This window comes from Falco biarmicus, chromosome 7 (assembly GCF_023638135.1).
Source record: "Falco biarmicus isolate bFalBia1 chromosome 7, bFalBia1.pri, whole genome shotgun sequence".
NCBI lineage: Eukaryota > Metazoa > Chordata > Aves > Falconiformes > Falconidae > Falco > Falco biarmicus.
Window position 1 is genome coordinate 32,497,551 of NC_079294.1, and position 22,441 is coordinate 32,519,991.

The 22,441-nt window shown below is 41.3% G+C and overlaps 1 protein-coding gene and 1 long non-coding RNA gene across 6 annotated transcripts in view; both read right to left on the reverse strand.

Moving 5' to 3' along the window:
* Nucleotides 1–4,586: 4,586 nt before the first annotated feature.
* On the reverse strand, nt 4,587–15,847 carry LOC130152791 (uncharacterized). Its single transcript, XR_008823112.1, has 4 exons — nt 15,773–15,847; nt 7,381–7,510; nt 6,311–6,543; nt 4,587–4,782 (listed from the first exon to the last, which is right to left on the reverse strand). It is a non-coding gene; the product is annotated as an uncharacterized LOC130152791 (long non-coding RNA).
* A 1,483-nt stretch (nt 15,848–17,330) lies between these two features.
* Nucleotides 17,331–22,441, reverse strand: part of DICER1 (dicer 1, ribonuclease III) — a 66,809-nt gene continuing 61,698 nt past the window's right edge. For all 5 annotated transcript variants that reach the window (XM_056345008.1, XM_056345007.1, XM_056345006.1 and 2 more), the window contains one exon: nt 17,331–22,179. In XM_056345008.1, coding sequence (XP_056200983.1) covers nt 22,014–22,179 — 166 coding nt within the window. In that variant the 3' untranslated portion in view covers nt 17,331–22,013. The remainder of the gene's footprint in view (nt 22,180–22,441) is intronic.

The following is a 22,441-nucleotide window of genomic DNA, read 5'->3' on the forward strand; positions in this document are numbered from 1 at the left end:
AGAGCTTGCTAGCACTTTGGGAGTGCCAGTTTCCTTAGTGTTTGAAGTGACAGCTACATGAACTGTGACATTTTAAAAGCATGATGTCTGCTAGGCCTGTCTCAAAAGTTGTATGTGTTTGTTAAGCCCATAAATCTGCATGTTCACTTGTTGCATTACAGTTTTAAATTCAGATTCCAACTTTTGCTTCTTTTTGCCAAAAAAAATGTATATGCCAGTGTTTAATATTTCACGGTAAATTTATTATAACTGGAAGAACTCATGTAGTGTAACACTCTCAGGCAGACGGGGGTGTCTATATGGCAACCTGGAGGTGTGACTGCAACTTGAGCAGACAGCAAAGCTAGCTTTCATCTGGCTTGCTGGGTACTGATAACAGTTCAGCCATGGCAGCAGAGGGCTGCTGCCCATTGAGAGCTGTGCATCTCGCCGCGGTCTGAGGCTGCTAGTTTCAAGCTAGGTTGGAGGGCTTTCATGGGCTGCAGTCCCTTGGGTTTCTGACATGGATAGACAAATGGACAAGGAGACTATATTAGAAAAAGATACTTTTCAAGGAAATGTCAATGGCTATTATGGCTGTCAGATGAATGAGTCTGGAGTTTCAAAAAAAGGTCAGAAACCAAGAATTCTTCCCCACTTTTCCTTAGACCTAGGCTCTTCAAGGATAAGGGCAAGTTCCTCTTGCAGGTTAATAAATGGCTGCAATAAAAGGTATTCAAAAATCCATGCTAAAGCGAACAACGGAAAGGTGCCCCAAGGACTGTGAGAACCAAAACAGATGCAACCTCCTAGCCAAGAAGTTTCCAAGCCACAGACTGGCATAATATGGAAAATATATACAGAAAATATTGCAGTATATCACCTGTTTCTTTCCCTAGGCATCCACAAGCCACTATCAGAAAGACAGGGCTGTGGGCAAGAGGCACCTCTGGTCTAATCCAATATGGCCATAGTTTCATTCTTGTCAAAAAGGTAGAACCATGTTTCATTTCCCCAGTGAAGAGAAAATACCCACAAGGAGTCGTCTCAAGGAGTTGTTCCTGGAGCTGTGCTCCTTAAGTAGGCTTTAAAACTATTTAGGAAATAAAACTGGCTCTCATTGTGGTTAGTCCTATGATATTCTCAGTTCTGGGATTCATAGTCGTTTGAAGAGCAAACATAATCTTAGAGTTAAGAGAACAAAACTACAGTGCTGCCTCCCCACTGTGTGTGGTGCCACACACTGTGAACCCCTGATGGTGTTTCGGCTGCCCAGTCTCTAGCAGGATGCAGCAGAACTGCAGAAGGGAAAGGCAACAAACATACTGGCGAAAATTCCATCGAGGGCAGTAAAAAACAAGGATGTGTTGAACTTTCATACATGGAAGCAGTCGGTGGAAAAGGTACTTTGAAAAGAAATGACTAAATGTGTTGGGGGTGTAGAGGATAAGGGGGTACAGTAGAAGTGTGCAAAATCACAAATGCTACAGAGAAAGTAGAAAGCAAAAGCTTAGACCTGCTGCAAGGATAAGGAGAAAAGAAAGTCAAACCTACGCTTTGGGGACAGGGTTTGCAAACCAGAGATCAGTATCTCCAAACTTCAGTGTATCTTGCTGAGCCCATCTGAGAAAAGGTCCTTCAGTTTTTCTTTGGAAGAGAGGAGTAAGGGAGCAACCAGAGGCTCTGAGATGTCTCAGAATCTGCTGGATGATAAGCTGGGAGGAGGCAGGAGGCAGAAGGTATAGGAAATGCCCCTGGGGCCATAACAGCTTATGGGAATGACTGTTCACTCTTGTCCACCCCATGGGAGTGGGCCAAGCAAGCTCAGGACGGCCAAAAGGAGGTACCTTCTCACCCAGGGGTTATTACAGCATTGGGTATCACTGCTACAGCATGTACTGGAGGTCAAATACAAGATAGGTTCCAGAAGGAATAAAAAACTTCAATGGCTCTTAAGCCCTGTGGTGGGGACACAGCCTCAAGCTCCAGGAATCCAGAAGGCATGAAGTACCACAATCAGGTGGTCTACCAGGAAGGATAACTCTGCTTACTCCGTTGCTTATATTCTTTCCCCAGACACCTATAGACCACTGCAAAGCTGCATCCTGGGCAGGGTGGCCTTTCAGCCTGACCTGGTCGGACACTTTTATGCCACCCTTACGTAGTTCACTCCCTAAACAGACTGGCGTCCACACGTATTTTTTCATTTCTAGTGAACAACTCGTCAGTGAGATGAAGCGACAATCATTCAAATAATGCCAGTCTACAAGAGTGACAGGTCTGGGATCAAATAAGATATATTTTTTAAATCGGTTGAACAAGCGACTATTTTCTGGAGCACAGTAGGAACCGGGGTGAGTGCTGCTCTATTAGCTCTAGAGCACAACATCTGCAATACTGTATATTTAATAGGAAACATGCCTGCCAGAGTAGATCAGACCACTGCTCTACTGTCTTCATCAGTAGCTATTCCCAAAGGCTTCACAGGAAGGCACAAAACATCCCTTAATAGAGCACTAAGAAATAATTTATCCATAAGAAAACCATCTCCTTAACTCATTTTGGTTAATGATGTCCTCTCTACTTTGAAGGCTGATACCTTTTCCACTTTGGACCTCTTATTATTCATATAAATTCCTAACCCTGCAGAGCGGTTGGCCTCAGTAATACTTCCTGGCAGAAAGTTCCACAGGTTAATTATGTGTTAATTATTTCCCAAGTTCCCTTTAAAAAACCTGCATCCAAGTCAAAGAAAATCCTCACCTCCCTTTGGTTTCAGTAGACTCAGGGGCTCTCAGACCTTGGCAGTTGGGGGTGGCATTGACAAGGTGGTAAGGAATCCAGCTACGCATGCAGTTTGCATTAAATGGAGCATACTCCAGCTGCTCCCATTTTTGATAGAGATCTGAGAGCTGCAGAGATTTAAGGTTCCCCACAGTGATCCATCATGACTCTAGATGCAAACAGAGCTGTGTTCTGGGATGTGCAGCTCCCCATGGAGCATTTTTCCATGCCAACAAAGCCATCATTGTGTGTGTGCATGTGTGTGTGTGTGCGTGCACGCACGTGTGTGTGCATGTGTGCATGTGTGCGTGTCTGTGTGCACGTAGTGAATGGGGAAGGCAGCAAGTGGGAGTGAGCCGCAGCACACAGACTGGTATCTTCCAGAAGTATTAAGTAAACTTCTTGTATCTCGCCACTGAAGTAAATTGCTAAACGTTTGCTGTGTCTGACATGAATACCCTGAGATGGTGCTTTGATCCGTGCCTCCGTGCGGGCTCAGTTTCACACCACACCTAGTCTGACCCAGCCGCCAGCTGCTCCCAAGAGCGGCGGCCCAGCTCTCCCTCTCCCGCTCACCATCATCCATTTCCCATGATTTCTTTGTGCTGGGACCGTGCAGCCACACACAGATGCGTCAGCTCGTCGAGTAACCTGGACACCAGGTCATGGTGGTGCCCCCACGGTTGGTGTGACAGGAGACAAGGGTTGGGAGCAAATGGCTGGTGGTCTCCTGGCAGCTTACAACCAGCGGAAGCGGAGACTAGTGTCAGCCCATGCTTCCCCCATCTTCAGCAGCCCTGCCTTCTCCCTTGTGTCGATGCCAGTGCTCCCAAAGTTACGCAGTAAGTCAGATAAGGAACCTGATCTGACTGGAAGTTAGCATGACCATAAAACAGAAAAATAACCAAAGACACACTGCGATGGGGATAGGTCCCTCGCCCAGCTTAGGATGTAGTCTGCAAACGTCGCTGCTGATGCTGGGGGAGAGGCAGGAACATGGTGCTGGGAGGGCAGGGGAGGGCAGGAAAGCAAGGTTGGATGTCAGTTCACACAGTGGTTAGCTTACAGGGACTGAAAAATCATAATTTTTTTCACCTTTTAGTCTTTACATTTGGGAAGCTCTAAACATGCTTCCGACACAGCCATCAGCCTTAGGTTTGCACAGCATGTTGCACACAGATGCCAGTCTGTCCATCAGTGAGGCTGAGCGCTCCCCAGCACAGCCTGCACCACTCTCCCATGCCCTCCCCAGCACAGGGCAAGGCTGTGGAGGTGTCCGTGAGATCTAGCAGGAGTCCACGTAAAGGAAGCCTGGTGAAGAAAATTAAAACAAACAGCACAGGGGGTTTCAGAGACATGAAATCAGAAGAGGACAAGGTGAGGTAGAAACAGATTTGCCTTCCAGGGTACACAAGGTACACAAGCTTTATCACAAGAGCTCTGGAACATTATATGTTCTCTGGGTCCCTCCCTCTGGGGACAGCAGCCGCTAGGACTTGGTGGGAGGTGGCACCTGATAGACTGGAGCCTCTCACCCAGGTCTGAGAGACCAGACAGACACAATGTGCCTACTAGACAGGATGGACATTTTTTTGCAGACCAGAACACCAAGGCTGTTAGCTGTGCTTAATGTCACCAGTGTTTCAGTCTTATCTTAATGGATAGGAGGGCCCTATTTTTAGAACCAGTCAAGAATCTAAGAAGATCAGCTCAAACAGTTTTCTCCAGCATTCAGATTACACTGCTCTGACTTTGAGTAAAGAGAATAAACCCAGAGAGCACAATTTCAAAACAGAAACAAATGAAAAAGGGTATTACAGGATTTAATTTTCACAGGTCATGGACTGCTTGATGGATGTGTCTGAACGCGTGCTAGCATCAGAATTGCTGACTCCTGATCCAGTAGCCATTTCCTTCCATATTTCCAGATGCAGAAAGTTTTTTCCATAGTCTTAGTGCTACATTAAGGAGGGCAGCATGAGGACAAGGACCGCTGGCTGTGCACCTACTGGAGCTTTCCTAGGGAAAGAAGCAAGGACAAATTTACCTGTTCCAGCCTCAAAGACGAAGGGACAAAGTTTGAAAAACTGGTCTTCATTCTTTCCTTCTGCAAATGCTGGCTTTTTTTAGCAAGCTAAAAATTATGACACCTAAATACTTGGGGGAGAACAGACATTGAGAACACTTCTGCTACACCTTGGCATTAGTGGTGACTGCACTGGTTTTTTTAGAAGCTTCTGAGTGGCAGAAAAGTGGATATGAAAACGAAGAAGTAGTTAGAAATTGTACAATATTCAAGCAGACTGTAATAATGTTAAATACCATTTTAAAGCCTCTAAACTACTTTAAAAACAACAAAAAAGGAACTGATTTACAACCTGCTTCACAGCTGAAGGGTGGAGTCCAGTAGGAGTATTTGCCTTTGGATACGCTAGTAGAAAAACAAACCTATATTAATCCAGCCTTGAACGTAACTGCCAACATTTTGAGTGTATTTGTCTGTTAACAGCATAGCAAAGCAGTCAAAACAGACTTTGTTTTAAGAAGGAATAAAAAGATGAAGGCACCACTAAGACAGAAGTCAGTTATTCATTATAATGCTTTTCACAGCAGTGCTTCATGTCAGAAGCTGTGGACTTGGTTGTTTTCTTTGTCGTCAGATGGCTTGACATGCAAGTCATATATGAGCAATTCATATACACCCATATTTATAGTGTATATATATACATATATATATATACACTAAAGATTGAATTAGTAAACTTTTTTATTTGGTGAAGAAGCATGAGGTATAGATACACGCTCCAATGCACAAAAAAATCATATTTTGGTCTTGGTTCCTGGGCACACTGGTAGAATAAGGTCACCCACCATGCACCCTCTTTTGACCAGCTTACCCCAATGTCATTAGATAATGGGCATTAAGCCGGACAGCAACTACCTTCAAAGTAATTGAACGGAATAAGCATGCTTGAGTTGAAATACAACATAGTGGGGCACAGCCATCGTTGGCTAGTGAAAGGGGGAAGAATACGTAACACCAGCAGCTCCTGTGTCACGCTGCCCCATAGGAAGACGTGAACTGCAAGAGCAATGCGGCTGTGAGTGACAGAATGGCTCAGCGATGTCTCTCTGCAAAACTCAGCTGATCAGATCATGGTGCAAACAGGCTTGCTCAAAACTGCAACCAGCTTGGCGATTATTCACACCACACAGACTGTTATGGGGACTGAGCTGAGATGTGTCTTATGGAAACCATTACAGAGCAAACGGTTGGGCCCTATCTTCTCTGTCTAAATGAACAGAGCTTGACTGAGTCAGCAGAGGTTACCCTTTTTACAAAAGCAAAGAACGTGGTCCCCCTGCTTTAAACCCTCCAAACATGCCAAAACTGTCACCTTTAAGGGCTGAGCAATCAAGGTTTGCTCTTTGCATCCAAAACGATTCTTTTGGCAAGTCCTTGAACACAGGTAAAGTAAAATAAAGTAATTGAAACATTCCAATCCATACCTAAAAGAAAATTAAATAATAAAAAAGACAGACTTACAGCAAGAGAAAGGATTGTGGTTGATTCGTAGTTCCAAAGTCTTCCTCAGTGAGAAGTTTAACTTTTGCTGATTTGGCATGTAGCTGCAGACAGCACGGCGGAGACTCAGGCCAGCCCCAGCACCCATACCTGGCTGCTCACACAAGACGTGGGATAGGAGGAAAACACCTTCCTGTGGTACACTGGGATCTTGTAGAGCCATATTGCTTATTGGCCCCACCACTGCTAGTAATCTGTGGATAAATAATAGCATCCAAAGATGTCAGTAACAGCTTTTCACTGTGCAGGTTATGCTACTAACGTCAGTGAAGAAACCTTCCCCTGCACAATGTAACTTCAAACACAAAAAAGCAGAAGTCTAAGGTCATAAGCACATGCAACTACAAAATAAAAAATTGTTTTATAACAAGAAGCTGACTAACACTCCTGTTCCAAAAAGGACTTGTTTGGCATCCCTCATTATCCATGGCAGAACAGGTACATTTTGGGTTGAAGACAACTGCTATCACCATGCTTTTGGTTTGCTTCACAGTACAGAGCAGCAGCCCTCCAACTCAGCACCATTCTCCAGTTAGGTTTGTGCTGGTACATCCATATTAAATTCAGGGTGACACTGACACCCCAGCTAGCTAGCCCAGTCAGCTCCAAAATGACAGCTCTCATTTTAATGAGGAAAGTTTATATATAATTATGTGGTAACTCATCTGTGGCTTGGGCTCCTCGGTTGCTCTCCTCACGTAAAGCAAAAAACATGCCAGTGAGCTCGTGACAAGACTGAACCCAATGGGACTCTCACCATCAGCATGAAAGGATCAGGATTTCAATCCGTGATGTAGCTCAGTCTATATCCCTGGCTGGGAAATTCACTTCATGAACTATTTAACAATCTGTTGCTTTTGGGAGAGTTACTTATTTTGCCTTGCCTTTGTTTTCTCCTCTGACAGGGATAACATTCAAGGCTTTATAAACTGTTATTAGCAAATTTCAAAGGCACTTTGAGATCTTGAGACCACAGCACGCTACAGGTGCACAGTGTTTATTCTCAACACTTCAGGTCAGTGGTCCCTCACCTAGGAGCTGCGAAGTCATCACACGCAGAGATGGGTCGCAAGTTCAGTGGAAGTACAAACGGCAAATTAGCGCTCACAAGTAAAAACCATGAGATGAACCCAGAAGTGGTACCAGAGTGAGGTCACAAACCTAGCAGTGAAACCAGAAAACAGGTCCATCAATTTTGCTAGTTCCAGAATGGTTTAAAAAGCACGCTTTGTACTGATAAATATGTTTCCATTCAAGGCTAAAATGCAAAGTCTCACAGACCTGCTTTTCTGTTGAGCTCTCCCTCAAGAACAACAACAGAAAAGTTCTGCCTGTGCCAGTGATCTACTCAATTAGATTTTACTTCCATATGTGTTAAGAGATTGGAACAAGATTTTAAACAAATGTTTACCCTGCAAAAAAGCCTTAACAGACCCAAATCTATATTTGCCATGGGTATACATAATCTGAATAATAATAATAAAAAGCCTCTGGGACATACTGAGAGCATCAGATTGGCTACAAGCTTTACTGCACGGAAAAATTCTGGGCAGGTGGTTGTAATCCTTCTAGAAAGGACCAGGGCTGGATCAGCAGCGCCTTGGGGAGTTAGGTGCCCATCTCTTATTGGATTTACACTGTGATAATCTAAGCACAAAACTGTTGCTTCTTGGGTGACTTCATTAAAAAGCTGAAATTTTTGTTCATGATGCCACATCTAATCTAAGCACTTGGCTTACAGTCAGTTTATTTTCTGGGTTTATCAATGGTCAATGACCATCGTCTTCAACCTTTACAAACCTTACTGGTTCTTCCTGTGCATTGGACTCTCTCTTAATCCTAAAAAGTGTATTTAATTTTTCAGGAGCATTATGTTCTGGAAAATGTTTTTTCAAGGGGAAGTAAAAAACCCAATAAATACCACCCCCCTCCCCGCAAAGGGTTTTCATTGTCAAGTATAATTTATGCCCACATAAGGTTAATTCCTTAAAATAAATACTGCAGCCTCAGAGAAAACCCTTGTGCGGGGTTTGCAAAGGGAAAAAGTGCCGCAGCAATGGGAGCAGCAGCTCGCTGCAGCCTGAGCCCCGCTGGTATCCTCGGTGAGCAGAGCAGTGGGCCGGGGTTTTTACTGGCCTCTGTTGTGTCTGTTGAACTGTTGCTCTGTCTTTAGTGAAATCTCAAGCAACAGAAATCCTCTATTAAAACCACCTGCGCGGCTTTGTCAGCCGAGCTCCGTGCTGTCAAATAACTTAGCTTCTTAAGCCAATACAAGTCATTAAGAAGAAGGTGAATTAGAGATTTAGACGTTGCCGATAGTAACTATCTCTGATCAATTGATATCTTCCTCTGATAAAGCGGCGCTCCATGGCCGACCCCCTCCTCTGCCTCATCTGCACAGACCCCAACCACTGGATCTAATTATGGGTGAGGAACACCAGGCCCTCGTCAGCGCTGAAAGGCCATCAGTAGGCCTATCCATTAATAACTCTCCTGTGCGCTGTACATTGTAATTGTCAGACTGCAATTTACAGTAATCCTCCAATGCAAAAACTTAAATAGCTGCAGCTGATTTGAAATTCATACAACCAGTTGAAAGAGAGAAAAACAAGATGCACGGGTTAAAAGGCCAAATTGTGCAAGTGTGTGCGCTGAGTGACAGACATTTTAGTACTAGCCTGGGACCATATTTTAAAAGGTCACTGAAAACTTTTGGCTTGGGCCCTCTGACAAACAATGAACTTTCCATATATTTATTTGCCATCTCTTTGTTTTTACAGCAAGCAGAATAAATGAGTTAAATGACGTTGTGCGGGTCTGCACATTGTCAGCACAGGTTATAAGTCATTATTAAACTCCATCAAATCAGACCAAACCCGGTCTAGGCAATGAGACTAAAAGTTATTTGCATTCCTTCTGTCATAAAAAATCATATCCCCTTACCCAAGACTTTCGTTTCTTTATTAAATGCAGCCACAAGAGTATTTCAGGTCTGGCAATGTGAGCTCAGGAAAACCTACTCTGTATAACTCAGTGTAACAGCTTAGAACCGATTCCACTAAAATGTCCCAGTTGAGTGTATCTGGGCACTCAATCAAGACACACATATTACTTTTAAATAAGATTAGCCTTTATATTTTGCTGCTTAAGTTAAAACTTTTCATGTCATTCTCTCATTTTATGTAAACTCCAACATAATTCTGTTTTAGAGAATACTTCAAACAAATTAAAACCCTCAACTTAAACGTGTCTAGCAAAACTTGCCTAATGGCATAGCAAGCTGTTTGGTGACACTAAAACACTTTTAAATAAGATGAATTTTCCCTGCGTTGCCCTGGCTTTGTAATTACTGCTGCTGAACAGCATACGCCTTTGGTTACAATGGCAAAAGCAGCGGCTTGCGCTCTGAAACTTATTTGACAAATAACTTACAAGTGACCTGCAACATCTGTTTAAAAAATCGTCCTTTTGTATCTGCCTCAAGTCGAGTTCAGCATTAATTATGAAATGCAAACATATCATCTGGGGCCAAGGGCAGCTTTTACACATACACAAGCCACGGCGCGGGGAGGGGGGTGGGCTGCAGACGCCTTCCTCACGCCAGTCAAGGGGAAGGAAAATGTTTAACTAAACCTCCAGCCGAGCTACCAGCTCATAGCGTTGCACTGGTGAGGTTCAGCTATGCCCAATGATGGGCCTGCTCCCAGGTGCTCAGGGAGGCACGAGCCATGGTGGGACAGGGCTTGGAGAGGCAGCTGGTGATGCCCAGCACCTTCAGCCGCCCTGGATGTCAGCTGGAGTGGTGGGAGCACAGCACCTCCAAAACCCAGCCCAGAGCCTCACTTGGCTGGAAGGTGTCAGCGATGGCTACGGAGCTGCGTAAGTCACAGCAAACCCCTGGGAGCTGCAAACGCCTACAAGAAAAGCAAAGGGCTTCACAGCCCAAAGGACACTGATAGGCTTTAATAAAACTAAAGACAGCCCAACTTACAGTCAGAAAATTCTACAGTGATGGAGAAGATGTGTTCTTCAGTCACTAAGTTTTAAAACGTCTACCCAGCCCTACCTCTAGGTAGTTTACTGCTGTGCTGTTTGGTGCAATGTCAGCTCAGGATGAGATTCAGCTCATAGTACAAAAGCAGATGGAAAAGTGAAATAGAGCACTTCTCTCTTCTTCAGAGAAGGGAAACATTTTTTCAAGGTCTTATAAGTCTGTTTTATGTGGAAGTCAGTAAAAAATAAAAATAAGAAATTCCGACCCTATGTAATCCTGAATTACATTATTTTGGATCTGATTTAAAAGCTACCTAGCAAGGTTTGATTCAAATAACATGTGCAGTACAGATATCCCTTCACATCAATAAATATTAGTAGTATAACTATTGAATATAAACTTTTAAAGAACTATTTCATTATTCCAATCAAAATAAACTGCTTTTAACCCCTTTGAAAGCACATGTATAATGCAGTTGGACAATACCAAAACTATAGATTCTGCAGCTTCAAAAGATATTTGCTTGTAAGAGATCAAAGACAGATCAAAAATTTTCCTTCTGCAGATCTCTTTTCTCTGTGCTGCTTTTTTCATTTACCTTCTTATACATGAATTTAATCAGCAACCAAGCTCAGCCATCAAGTGATAATATTTCTGCAGCTAATTGTGTCATATTGGAGTCTAGTATGAACTATTATTAAACTGTCCTATAATTCACATTTCGTGTGAAAAGCTGGGACTTGAAAAACACCTGCCCAAACAATTCATAAACACACTGCACAGCAAATACCTATGGTAATTCACTGGATTTACAACCGTCATATTATATTAAACATACAGTATCAAAATTTATCACCCATTACGCAGATTCCTGTTTTAATAATATCTTGTACTTGTACAATAGCACCTTCTCTCCCAAAGGGTCCCAAAGTACTTTAAAAATCATACATACAGGAATTGCTTCATTCGCTGTGGAAATACAGCTGCCTCTGGGGTGGAGCAGGGGTTGGAGAGGAGAGTAATTGTGCACAGCGGTTATAAACACTGACAGTTGAGAGAGATGGCTGGGGACGGGGAGCGGAGAAAATGATACCGAAGTCTCAGGAGCATCATATAAAAGGCATAACCCCAGTTGCAGGTGAGGGAGGTGTGTAGGCAGCTGTGGCAGAGTATGCGCTGATGCGGGGTGTTCTTGCAGTAACCATCACTGATGAGCAGTCCCAGCCGTACGGCCAGGCTGCAGCGTTGGGCGCCAGCCCTCAGGCAGTGGGTCAGGGAAAGGGATGAGCCTCTGGTGGTGCAGCCCCTGGCTGCTGAGGGAGTCAAGCTGAAGGCTTAAAGGCTCCATCTCCAGTATCGCCACGCTGCATTGCCCAGATTCCCCAAAGCTAACTCCAGCTGTGCTTCCAGGAAGCCATGGGACAACGGGAGCCCAGCGACTAGAGACCTCTGCGGTGGGCAGCTGGGTGAAATTGTCCAAAAATACTGCAATATTAGAAAAAATCAGGCAGATGCATGGATTTATGGCTATGCCATTGACCCAGTTAGAACTTGGCTGTCAAATACTGCTGTTACCTACAGCCCTGAAAAACAATTGTGTTCCTCAGTTGACTACAACTGCAGCTTCATCTGCTTCTTCATGCTTGCCACAATTCCTGGTCTCCTGTGGCTTCATGCCAGCCCCAAATCTCTCCAGCTGGGCTCACTCAGGGCCTTCTCAGAACCTCTTTGATCATAGCAAGGAATCAACTTCCGAACATTAGATTAGATTTAGCTTTACTAGGAAATCCATCAAAAGCTTAAAGCCGTCCCCTGAAAATCATCACTGATGGGCTTACTCCTACCTATTATTGTTTCTCTTGTACCAGAGAGCCGAAACCTTAAGCTGCAATTGCTTCTCTTTAGTTTGAGACATATCGTCCCGGTGAACGCTCAGGGTCGAGATGCTTTTTCAAAGCAGACAGAAGACTGTGCCAATGTGGGGGATGAGCAAATGATGCTCTCAACGTGAGTGATCACAATGAGGTGAAAAACAGAAGGGGATTTTAAGCTGAGTGATGCCAGGTCATAACTACAGTCTTATCTCTTAACAGCAAAACCAGTTTCCCACCTAGCAAATGCAACCCTACTGTGCGGGCTGTCTGTAGCATGGCTGGCACAGGGCCTGTACCTTTGCTGCTGGCACAGCAGACAAATTGCAGCACTTCTCACCACAAGCCTGCTTTGGATGCAAGGCAGTTTTCACTATTGCAGTTAAGACATGGAGTCCTCACAGGGGTCCAAGCAGTCACAAACTCCACAGGACTTGTTTTAGACCTCAGAGGTCTAAAGTTTGTTGGAAGTGGCAAAACCTGGTGACTTCCACGGTACCCAGTGACCAAGCTCAACCTTTACTCCTTGCAAGGCTCTGGTTCAGTTGGTCTCTTTTTCCCAGTCCCTCCTGCATGTCCCACTATCACCTTAGAACTTGATGCTGGAATAAGCAAACTTTGGCTCTGCCTGTTTCCACCACTGCCCAGCCCTCCTTCACAATGCTCACCCCTCTCAGGGGAGCTGATTTGTGAGCAGAGTTGCCCAGGTCTGTTCCTTTCCTCTGTACATTAAGTGTCTCTGATCTTGGCATTTCTTCCGAAATATTTCCAGCCTACAACTTTCTCTAACTGTTGATACATCTCAGGTGTTTATGTAGGTCCCCCACCACTGCCTGGTACAGTCACCGTAGTTTCTGGGATTTCCTGACACCCATCAACACACCATATCCTACACAAAAAGCAGTTGCTATATATCTAGCATGGACTATGTACTCACATTTAGTTTAGTTCCTGTAACCCATGTGCCATAGGCTCTGTTGCAATTTATTTAGCTACTGCATGAAGTAACTCTTCACCTTAGCTAAACTGCCAATAAACCAATGTTCCTTTACAAGAAACCTTCCACAGAAGTTGCTATGTGGTTATTTTATGTTAACTTAGTGACTCGCAACTAAATGTTACGTAAAATAAGGAGTACCCTTGCGATGCACGCGCACAAGGATGTGTGCTTGCTCTGTAATCAAGGCTCTGCAAGGTGGGTCAGGAAGGTCTGAACTGCCCTTCTCTTCTGCCTTGCTGTACCTGCTGGGGACGGGGGCACTCCTTGGGAATTCAGGGCAAGTAGTGTTCAGTGCAGGAATGCTTCGAGCTGATGGATTCCACAGACATGGCAACTTTTTAAAGCCCAGAAAAGGCATCTGGTCCACAAAAAATTGGTTACTACATCTTCCATAGATCTGTTCCCATATTCACCACCAGCAACTTCAACACCGTGGTTGAGGCACAGTCCTGGGAACTTCTGCCCTTGTTTTAAGTGAGGTTTTTGCTGGCATGGCCCTGCACAGCAGCCACTTGGCCAGACAAGGGGGGCAGCTGCCTGTGCCATGCTCGTTTGTATAACGAGATCTCTTGTACCAGGAGCACATGCACTATGTAAAGCTAGGAGGAAGGTGGTGAACGTTGCTGGCAGGACCATAATGCCCTGCTATTTCAGACAGAATCACCCTGAAAGCAATAATTTCTTAAAAACTGGTGCTGCAAAATACTGTATTAATTGCTACAGATGTGTGAGAATAGGGCTATCAAGATACTGAGGCTCCACTAAAATCAGGGAGGGTTTTGTTCTGACACCAGGGTCTTGCCTAAATTCAGGGTACTGGAGGTTGAATACATGACAGCAAAAGTGACTGGTGTAGGTGGCTGTGGTATAAGAACATTGAAAGAGATACCTATGCTTAACGATACCTGTGTTCACTGGTACTTGTGCTAACGCTGGTAGCTGTGAAATTGGCAGCTTGTACAACCATAGCACTGCTCCTCTATGTTACTTATTCTCATTTATAAAACAAAGTTAAAAACCTTACCCTAAAATTGATGCCAAAGTGGCACTCAAGTACTTCTGTGAAAACTGCTTTCTTAAAATATATATAGCTGAGGACTGGGTTGGTGGTTCTGCAATCCCCTCATGGAGCTCAGAGCTTCACAGTTAGGCAAGTAAAGGCTGCAAACTTAGCACCAGGTTATTACAAAGACTGGAACAGCTGGAGCAGTTCATACTCAATCCCCTGCTTCAGGACATGTGGCAGTAAAGAAGAGGGGATCATGATCATCCTCACCTCAGCAAAGAGACAAGTGTGACCCTGGAGTAACTACTGACTCCCTGGCCGTGCTGCAGCTACATGAAATCTCTTCTGGACCCATCACTTCCCCTGAATGAAGACTTCCAGCTTCAAGCTACCGTGTGGGACCCATTTTATCAGCTGGGTGCCAGCCCCAGATGGGGAGGAAGGAGCCTTTCTCTCATTCATCTCATTTTGAAAGGATGATCCAAGGGTATGAAAACCCAGCGGTGCCCCACTGCTGCTGACATGGCTCCGCTGACAACAGAGGCAATGGGTGGGAGCTGGCCCAGATGCAGCTAATCTGAATTTAGCTGAAGCATCCTAGATGTCAATAAAAGCTCTGAGGAAGACGGCCCTTGTTCCTCCCCTCTAAATCTTGCCCATATGGCAAAAGAAAATGGAGCAAGCAGTTGGCTATTTGCCTCAAGAGGTGGGCTATCTCAAAAATAGGTAGCTGGTGAATGTGCCACCCTTTTTACCTAAAGAGCCTGAAAAAATAGAAGCAAAACAGAAGAGGCTGCCTTTGCACATCATTGCGTTTCTCAACTTTTACTTGACATCTGGAATTTACACATATTATGGCTGAAGGACTTTTGCATTAAGTTCAAATGCACATGAATTACAGAGCCCAAGTGGATGTCTTCCCAGTGACTTCAGTGGGAGCTCAACAGGAACTCAAAACTACAGGAAATTTTCAAGTTAACAGAAGAAAATTACTTCCATTTAAGAGTTAGCATGAGGCTTCCAATAAAATATATATAAAAAAAAGGGAGAGAGTATAAGCCAGGTAAGTGGAGGTGATTAAGCTGAAAAGTAAATTATATTGTTTTCATAACATAAGGAAGGTCCTCAGTTATTTGATTCACCAGAATGAAAGTATTGTTCACATTCTACAATAAGGAAGGACATAATCACAGCTATGAGAAAAATAAAACCCACTTACATGTCAGTACTGCCTGTGTCCACTGACATGGAGATTTCCTCTAAGGAACAGAACCTGCACCTGGACTCTAGCAGAAGTGTTAAGGGAAGCCCAGCCAAGCAGCAAATCTGCTTCTCTGTGTTTTTTTCTGGTCACTAAGTTATGATTAGCTTTGTTACTACCCCTTTTCAGGGCATGTGTATTCAAAAACTTGGTCCCCTCAGTTTTTACTCAAATTCCTTTTTATGTATGGTTTTACTTAAGAAGAATAGCTGCTAACCATATACATATCTTAGCTCTATTTATACAATTACGACACACATTTATTCTTATGAGGAAATGAGAAACCAGTACCTGTAAACTCTTCTTCAGACAGACGTAGAGATATTCTCCTTTCAATTCCTATAGTGTGACCACTGAAGATTGTCTGAAAGACAAATGGTAACTATCCTAAAAATTTGTGCCTTGATGTTATAGCTTTACTAAAGTTAATTTCTCTTTTTAAGTCAAGCCTGATGTTCCTTCGGGGGGGGGGCAAAAAGAACCCAGTCGTTGCTTCATTCTGAGTAGCCTAAATTTAAAAAACTAAAAGGATCTTTACGTTTTTTTATGGTTTATATTTCAACACCATCGCTAATATGCTGTACTGAAAATCTATGCTAAGTAGGTGATGTTCCCCTACTGGCAAAAAATCTGGCCACCTGTCTCTGAAGCAGAACCTTTTATTGATTTTACACTTTGACTTTCTGGAGAACTCTGTATGCTTCACATTACTACCCAGCGAGGGATGGACCACTTCGAAACTCAAGCTTGATAGCCATGCCTTATCTCATTCCTCCACAATGAACAAGAAGATAATGGCATCTTGAACTATTTTATTTTTTTTTAATCATTTTTTCAGGCCTATTTCCCTGTAGAAAATTCCAGAAAAAAGTTTTCCCGATTTGACCCACTTGTTAGAACTTGTGGGGGTGGGGGCTGTGTTGTCATACCTTACTATGGCTTACTGGCCTACACATTAAAGGGCCTTTCCTACCAGTGCCATCAGGCTCAGGGTGGAATCTAGAGGGGGAAAAGAAAAAAAAAATTAAAAAAAAAGAGCTAGAAAGGTACAGAAGATCCATAAGGTTCCTCAGGATTCTCAGCTGAGATTTGCTTGCCTCATCACAGCTAAGCTAAGACAAGGAACAAACTGACACTGTTGAACAACAGGTAGACTCAGTTCTTCCCTCAAGTCCCAGAAAAAGATACCACCATGCCTATCAGCAGTTCAGCAGGCTTTTCTCTGTAACCTAAAACACAACGTGTAGCAGAAGTTGCCCATTGCAGATGTCAAGAAACTGCTGCATTGGGAAGTTTTCAGAAAAGAACACTCCTGATGACTGGCATGCCTGCCTCATCACTGTAAAACATAGGCATGACATTGGTGTGCCAGTCAGAATGCTCTACACGCATATTTTCAATATTCAGAGTAAGTGAAATACTAGCAGAAAGCAACTGGCAAACATAATTAAAATCAATGTTAATAATGTTGAGACTTAGCTAAAATAAACATCCTATTCTTAAACCATGTGCTGAATTGTGCAAACTTGTTTTACTGAACCCTTGTGCTCTGGGGCCTCCCAGCTCTGACAAATTTTGCAGGTATAATGGTCAATACAGAGATCAAATTGTAGCATGTACACCATCATTTTTAACCTGAGCGTCCCTTAAGAGTCTTCACATAGCTATGAAGACAGTTCATTCATCAGAGGAAGGAGACAAGCAGACTTGTCTTTAAACAAGGTCAAGAAATAATGTTTTCACAAATTATTTTTTTTATTTAGACTGAGACTGAAAAGTAATTTTTTGTAAACTCTAGAAGATTTATGGAAAGACAAGAGGAACTAAAAACAAAAGCAGAAAGACAATACAAGGTGAACAGACCATAACTTTATTGGAGATATACTCAGCTACAATTATTACAAAAAACTATTAAAGGTAATTGTGATCCATAAGGTGCAGATTGCAAACTTCTGCAGCATGATTACAGTATGAATGAATTACATTTTATGTCCCTTAAAGACAGCTGCAGCATGTGATGGTAAATATTTTATTGTCCATCAAATTATATTTGTTATTCATTCTACTTGATTTTAACCATCTTTTCAGTCAAACTATTTACAATAAAAATGCCTGCAATTTCCAATTCTTGTTCACAAACATTTTTCTCTTCAACTTGCTGCTGCAGTAAATTCTGAGTGCATCTACAAAGCAATTAAAGTAGTCTGTGGTTGCCATTCAAATAAAAGAGGGAAAAAAACCCAAAGAACTTTATTGGATAAAATTTATTTTTAGGAAACATAGCTAGCTTTGACAGAAATTAATTTTAACTGCTAGTGGAGTATACTACAATGACCTCTAGGTATCTGCTAACATAATTCAGCTTGAGTTTCAGTTGATATTTAGATTACATTTCATGGTCATGAACTGTAGTGTTTTAAGTTTTAAACCTAATATGAAAGAAAGAAATTAACTAACTACTTGAAAATTAGAGAACTGAAAAAGGATCAATGTCGGTAAGTACCAAAAAATCAAAACCCTTTTGCCTCACTCATGTAATAAATACAGAGATTTCCACAAGAATTTTGTAAGGAACCCCACTCAAAACATACAAACCCAGAATACTGTCAAAGGCAAGTGTAGTATCACAGCAGACCATGATGCTATTCGTCATTTTTTGATTACGTGTGCTGCTGCGACTGGGATACAAAGATTTCACTTTTTATACAGATAAATGCATGTAGCATAGTTATGTTATATGCAGTAACCATGCATAAACCCCACATTTTCCAGTTTATGGTTCTGTATTTGCTTACAAGGAGGAAAACCCAAACTCTGCCACATACATATAAGCACAAGATCTTCAGGTATGTAAGCGAATGCAGTTCCAGTGATTAAAATGATACCACACCAATTTGCACGAGCTGAGGATCTGGCACCTCATCCCTGGGCCACTACTATATTCCTCCCCAGCACGGAAACTGGTTCTTGTCCAAGTTCTGTACTCTGCAGTCACAACATCCTATTGTGTAATGAGACTTAAAAATAGTATGCTTTTTTTCTGTACAGACTTTCACAGCATCAAGCTGAACAAACATTTCCAAAGTCGCTACTGGGTACTCAATATTAAGACTGAGCGGAGATTTAGTTGAGGTTGACCAAATTACTAGGGGTTGTCTTCTTGCAATAACTACATTATATGTACAATACGTTGGTTTGTTCAGAGATAATTACTGGAGTGCCAGAGGTCATTCTAATTTTAATTACTTCACATAACAGTAAAATGATGTAGTAGAAAAACAATAGCTTCAAAATACAATCAAGAGTTGTTACACATCTTTGTTGTATTTTTCCACATACAGTAAAAATGCCACAGACATTACAAATGACCTATTTAAGTTGTGCAAGTAAATGACACATTGCAGGCATTATAATTACCGTTTTCAAATTCAGTAAATCAGAACAGCAGCAAGGCCAAACCACATTTTTCCTCTCTGTTAAGCATTTTTTTCCTTGAAATGAGGTAAAGCATGGTACCAAGTGCAATGCTTATTTGTGCTACATGAACAGAACAGCGCAAAAAAAGCCATAAAAATAAAAACGCAGCATAGTTAGGAGGACTGTTTAAAGTACAGTATAACAGGACTTAAGATAAAAAAACCAAGGTTCATGCCAACTAACCCCCACACTATTTATGATGAGCCTGTGTGGTTGCTTTTGAAGATGGGTTGCAACAGTCCGCTTACACTTGTGCTTATAGCATGTCAAGTGATTTCTGTCCCAACCTTCAAATGATCAGATTTAGGTCTTTAATAGCATACACTGTCCAATATCAAAATTATATCAGCTGTAGGGTAAAACACACAGATGTATAACATGGAAACTAATACGAATTTTCTATCTCAAAGGATAAAAAAAATATTTCAATGAGGTCACACTGGAAAAAATTACGGCATTTAAAAAGCATTTAAAAACGCATCAGCAGCAGAAACTACTTTATAGTCAGCCACTACACATTTCAGATTTCCAATTCATAGGCTCTATCTAGTAACAAAGTGATCATTAAACTATTCTGAAACACAGAGCAAGTTCAGTTAATTTTCTTTGCAGCAAAACACTCCATAGCACTTCACTGCTAACAATTACCTGAAACCCCTGAGAATCTATGACCTTGTAACAATCAGTAAGAAATTTTAGGTTTTCAAAGGCTAGCTTAAAATTTAGTTTTTCATAATGCAGTTAAAACTAGTTAGGATTTCCTAGATGGTCTGATTTTATTGGCTGATTGATGTCTGGCCAGAAACACAGAATTATTAACATTAGTAATCATGTATTTTCACTAACAAACTCCACTCCTACCATGAAGAAAGAGCTAAAACTGAAATCACCAACTTTTTTTTTTTTTAAACAGCTAACTCAAAGCAATTTACCTTTGAAAATTTAGACTGCATGTTTTTCTGTTCCATCTCATTTACACCTGTTTTATACACACCATGACTTGCAGGTCTTATACTTCTCCGTTATATTTTCATGACTGAAGTACCAAACAAACGCTAGAATTTTTTATAAGTTAGTATTTTAATTTTCAGTCTGACTACAATAACAATGCTGCTTTCAAATACAAGAACAGTCTTTTTTGCAGAATGAAAAATGACTGAGATAGAAAATGTATGAACTTTTGAAAACTGTATTTCAGAAAAGCTTAATGTCTATCCCTTGTCACTAAGGCATTTCTTTTATTATTTTGTTAAGAAAGCAAGAGCTGACAGTTTGTTTTATTTTAGTGTGCATTTGTGAGGAAAGGAATAGGGTTTAAAAGCAGGAAATACAGTATTTATTTGTAATTTAATACATAAGACACAGCATCAAGTTCAAACAATTGTGCTGGAAAACATTAAAACACCTTGCTCTGCTTTCTCAAACTTCAAGCATAATTAACAGGGCAAAATTGCAGCAAACCTCTACTGATACTGGTGGGAATACAAGACCCACAGCTTTTTTAAAAGGTAAATTAAGAGGTATTATAGTTACAGTGCAAAAAATTAAAATTTCAAGCATAATATATAAACATAGCACCAAAACAGAAAAAAAACAATGCATGCAAAAAAAGAAGGAAAAGAAAAGAAAAAAAAAAAAAGAACTGAGGTATTTAAGTGAAGAGTGCCTACAAAAATCTAATTAAAGAAGTATAGGCAAGGCCTAAAAAATAAAAGTATGATTTCCCCACCCCCAGTAAAACAAAACACCAATGAGCTAGTTTCTCTAAATTAAGGACCTAAATCACAGATGTATCAAAAGTACGGCAGTTATATCTCAAACATCAACTTTCATGTTATTTAACAGCACAACTTTGGTAGGTGAAATATGCATGCAACTCTGAAAAGTACAGTAAGAAATTTACGTGGAAATATCTCTAAGTGTAAAGGTGCTCTGTTTGTTAAATACGTAACCAATTGACTATAAAATCTGCAGCATATTTTAGGTGTGATATGTCTAAGGTTATTTTGTTAGAGTGACAGTTTGCACTGTGCAATTATTAATTACTGTTTCCAGTATTGGAACTATCTAGCTTGCAGGTTTGTGTAAAGTTGGAACTTTAGCCAAAGACCATATTCTGTTTATGGTATAAAAAAAACTGTAGACTAACCACCTCCTCAGAATTGTTAAAAATAACCTAATTACATATATATGAATACAATTTCTATTATAATCCTGTAACAAGTCACAGCTATAGTAATGAGTTGTACTGTAAATATAGAGCTGTATCATTGTAAAATGCATAACAAAATGAAGGGAATGTAAAACAGTTTGTTCCAAAAAAGATCAGAAATTAAAGATTGTTAATGAGGGTTTATTTATTTTTAAGGCAAGAACCTTTTTTTATGCAAGACTGTGTGGCATAAGGGAAGTGAAGTTTCATTCTACCAGTATGCCAGCCATTTCAATTAAAATCTGTCCCTAACAAATAAGTGCAACAATGATTGGGAATGTCATCTTAATGTAAAAAGATGACATTGAGAGAAAGGAGGAGAGAGGAAAAAAAAAAAAAAAAAAAAAAAAAAAAAAGGAGAATACTGGCACACTTATTCTTTCTTATACCCAATCATCCAGTACAGTTTATCAACTGTTTTATGACTGGCACTAGTGCACAGATTGAAGAACTTCAAGATTACTATATATAAATCTAGCAACTGCATTAGGCATAAGCTCCCTGGCCTTCTAACACTAAGCAAAGCTGTACTGACAATAAAAGTAAACCAAAAAGACCTGACAACAATTATTCTGAACACTTGCTAAATGTCATCATTAAAGCACTCTCGTGATTAAACAAAGCAGAAGTGAGGAAAGAAGACAAGATTGTGTTTGCGCAAAAAACTATAACTACAATTAGTTCCAAAATTTTATACATGTTAAATGTTTTATCTATTCTGTTATCAAACAAACTTTAAATGCTGTCTTCCAATTTGTTCCTCTCAACACCAACATTTTTTTTTAAATTTGCTTTATCTGTATGTGTTTTTTTCCCCCATTTTACTTAAAATTAAGAGGAGTCTCAGCTGTTTGGGACCTGAGGTTGATTCGCTTTGAGGCTTCGTAGTGCTCTTCTTGCAGCTGCAGATTTGGCAATCCTGTAGCTTCTGCCAACACCTTTAAACTTTCCCTTTCCTACAACTTCCACTGTTACTCGGACCTTTCCATCGTAAGTTCTTTCTGCAGGGCTGCAAAAATATACACGAGAATTACTTACTGCCTAGGCAAGTTAATGTGAAATAAGAGATCTACTTTCTCATTTCTACAGAAGTTAAAGCACTATAGTTAAACAGAAATCTTTTCTCAGAAAGTTATGCAAGGAAAAAAAAAATCAGCAAACACAATGATCATGATAGCTGCTTAGTGTAAAAGAAATTGTAAGTAAATTTGTGATATATAAAAATCCTCAGTAGCTTATGAATCAGTTTAAAACACTATAGCAGTGTGTAC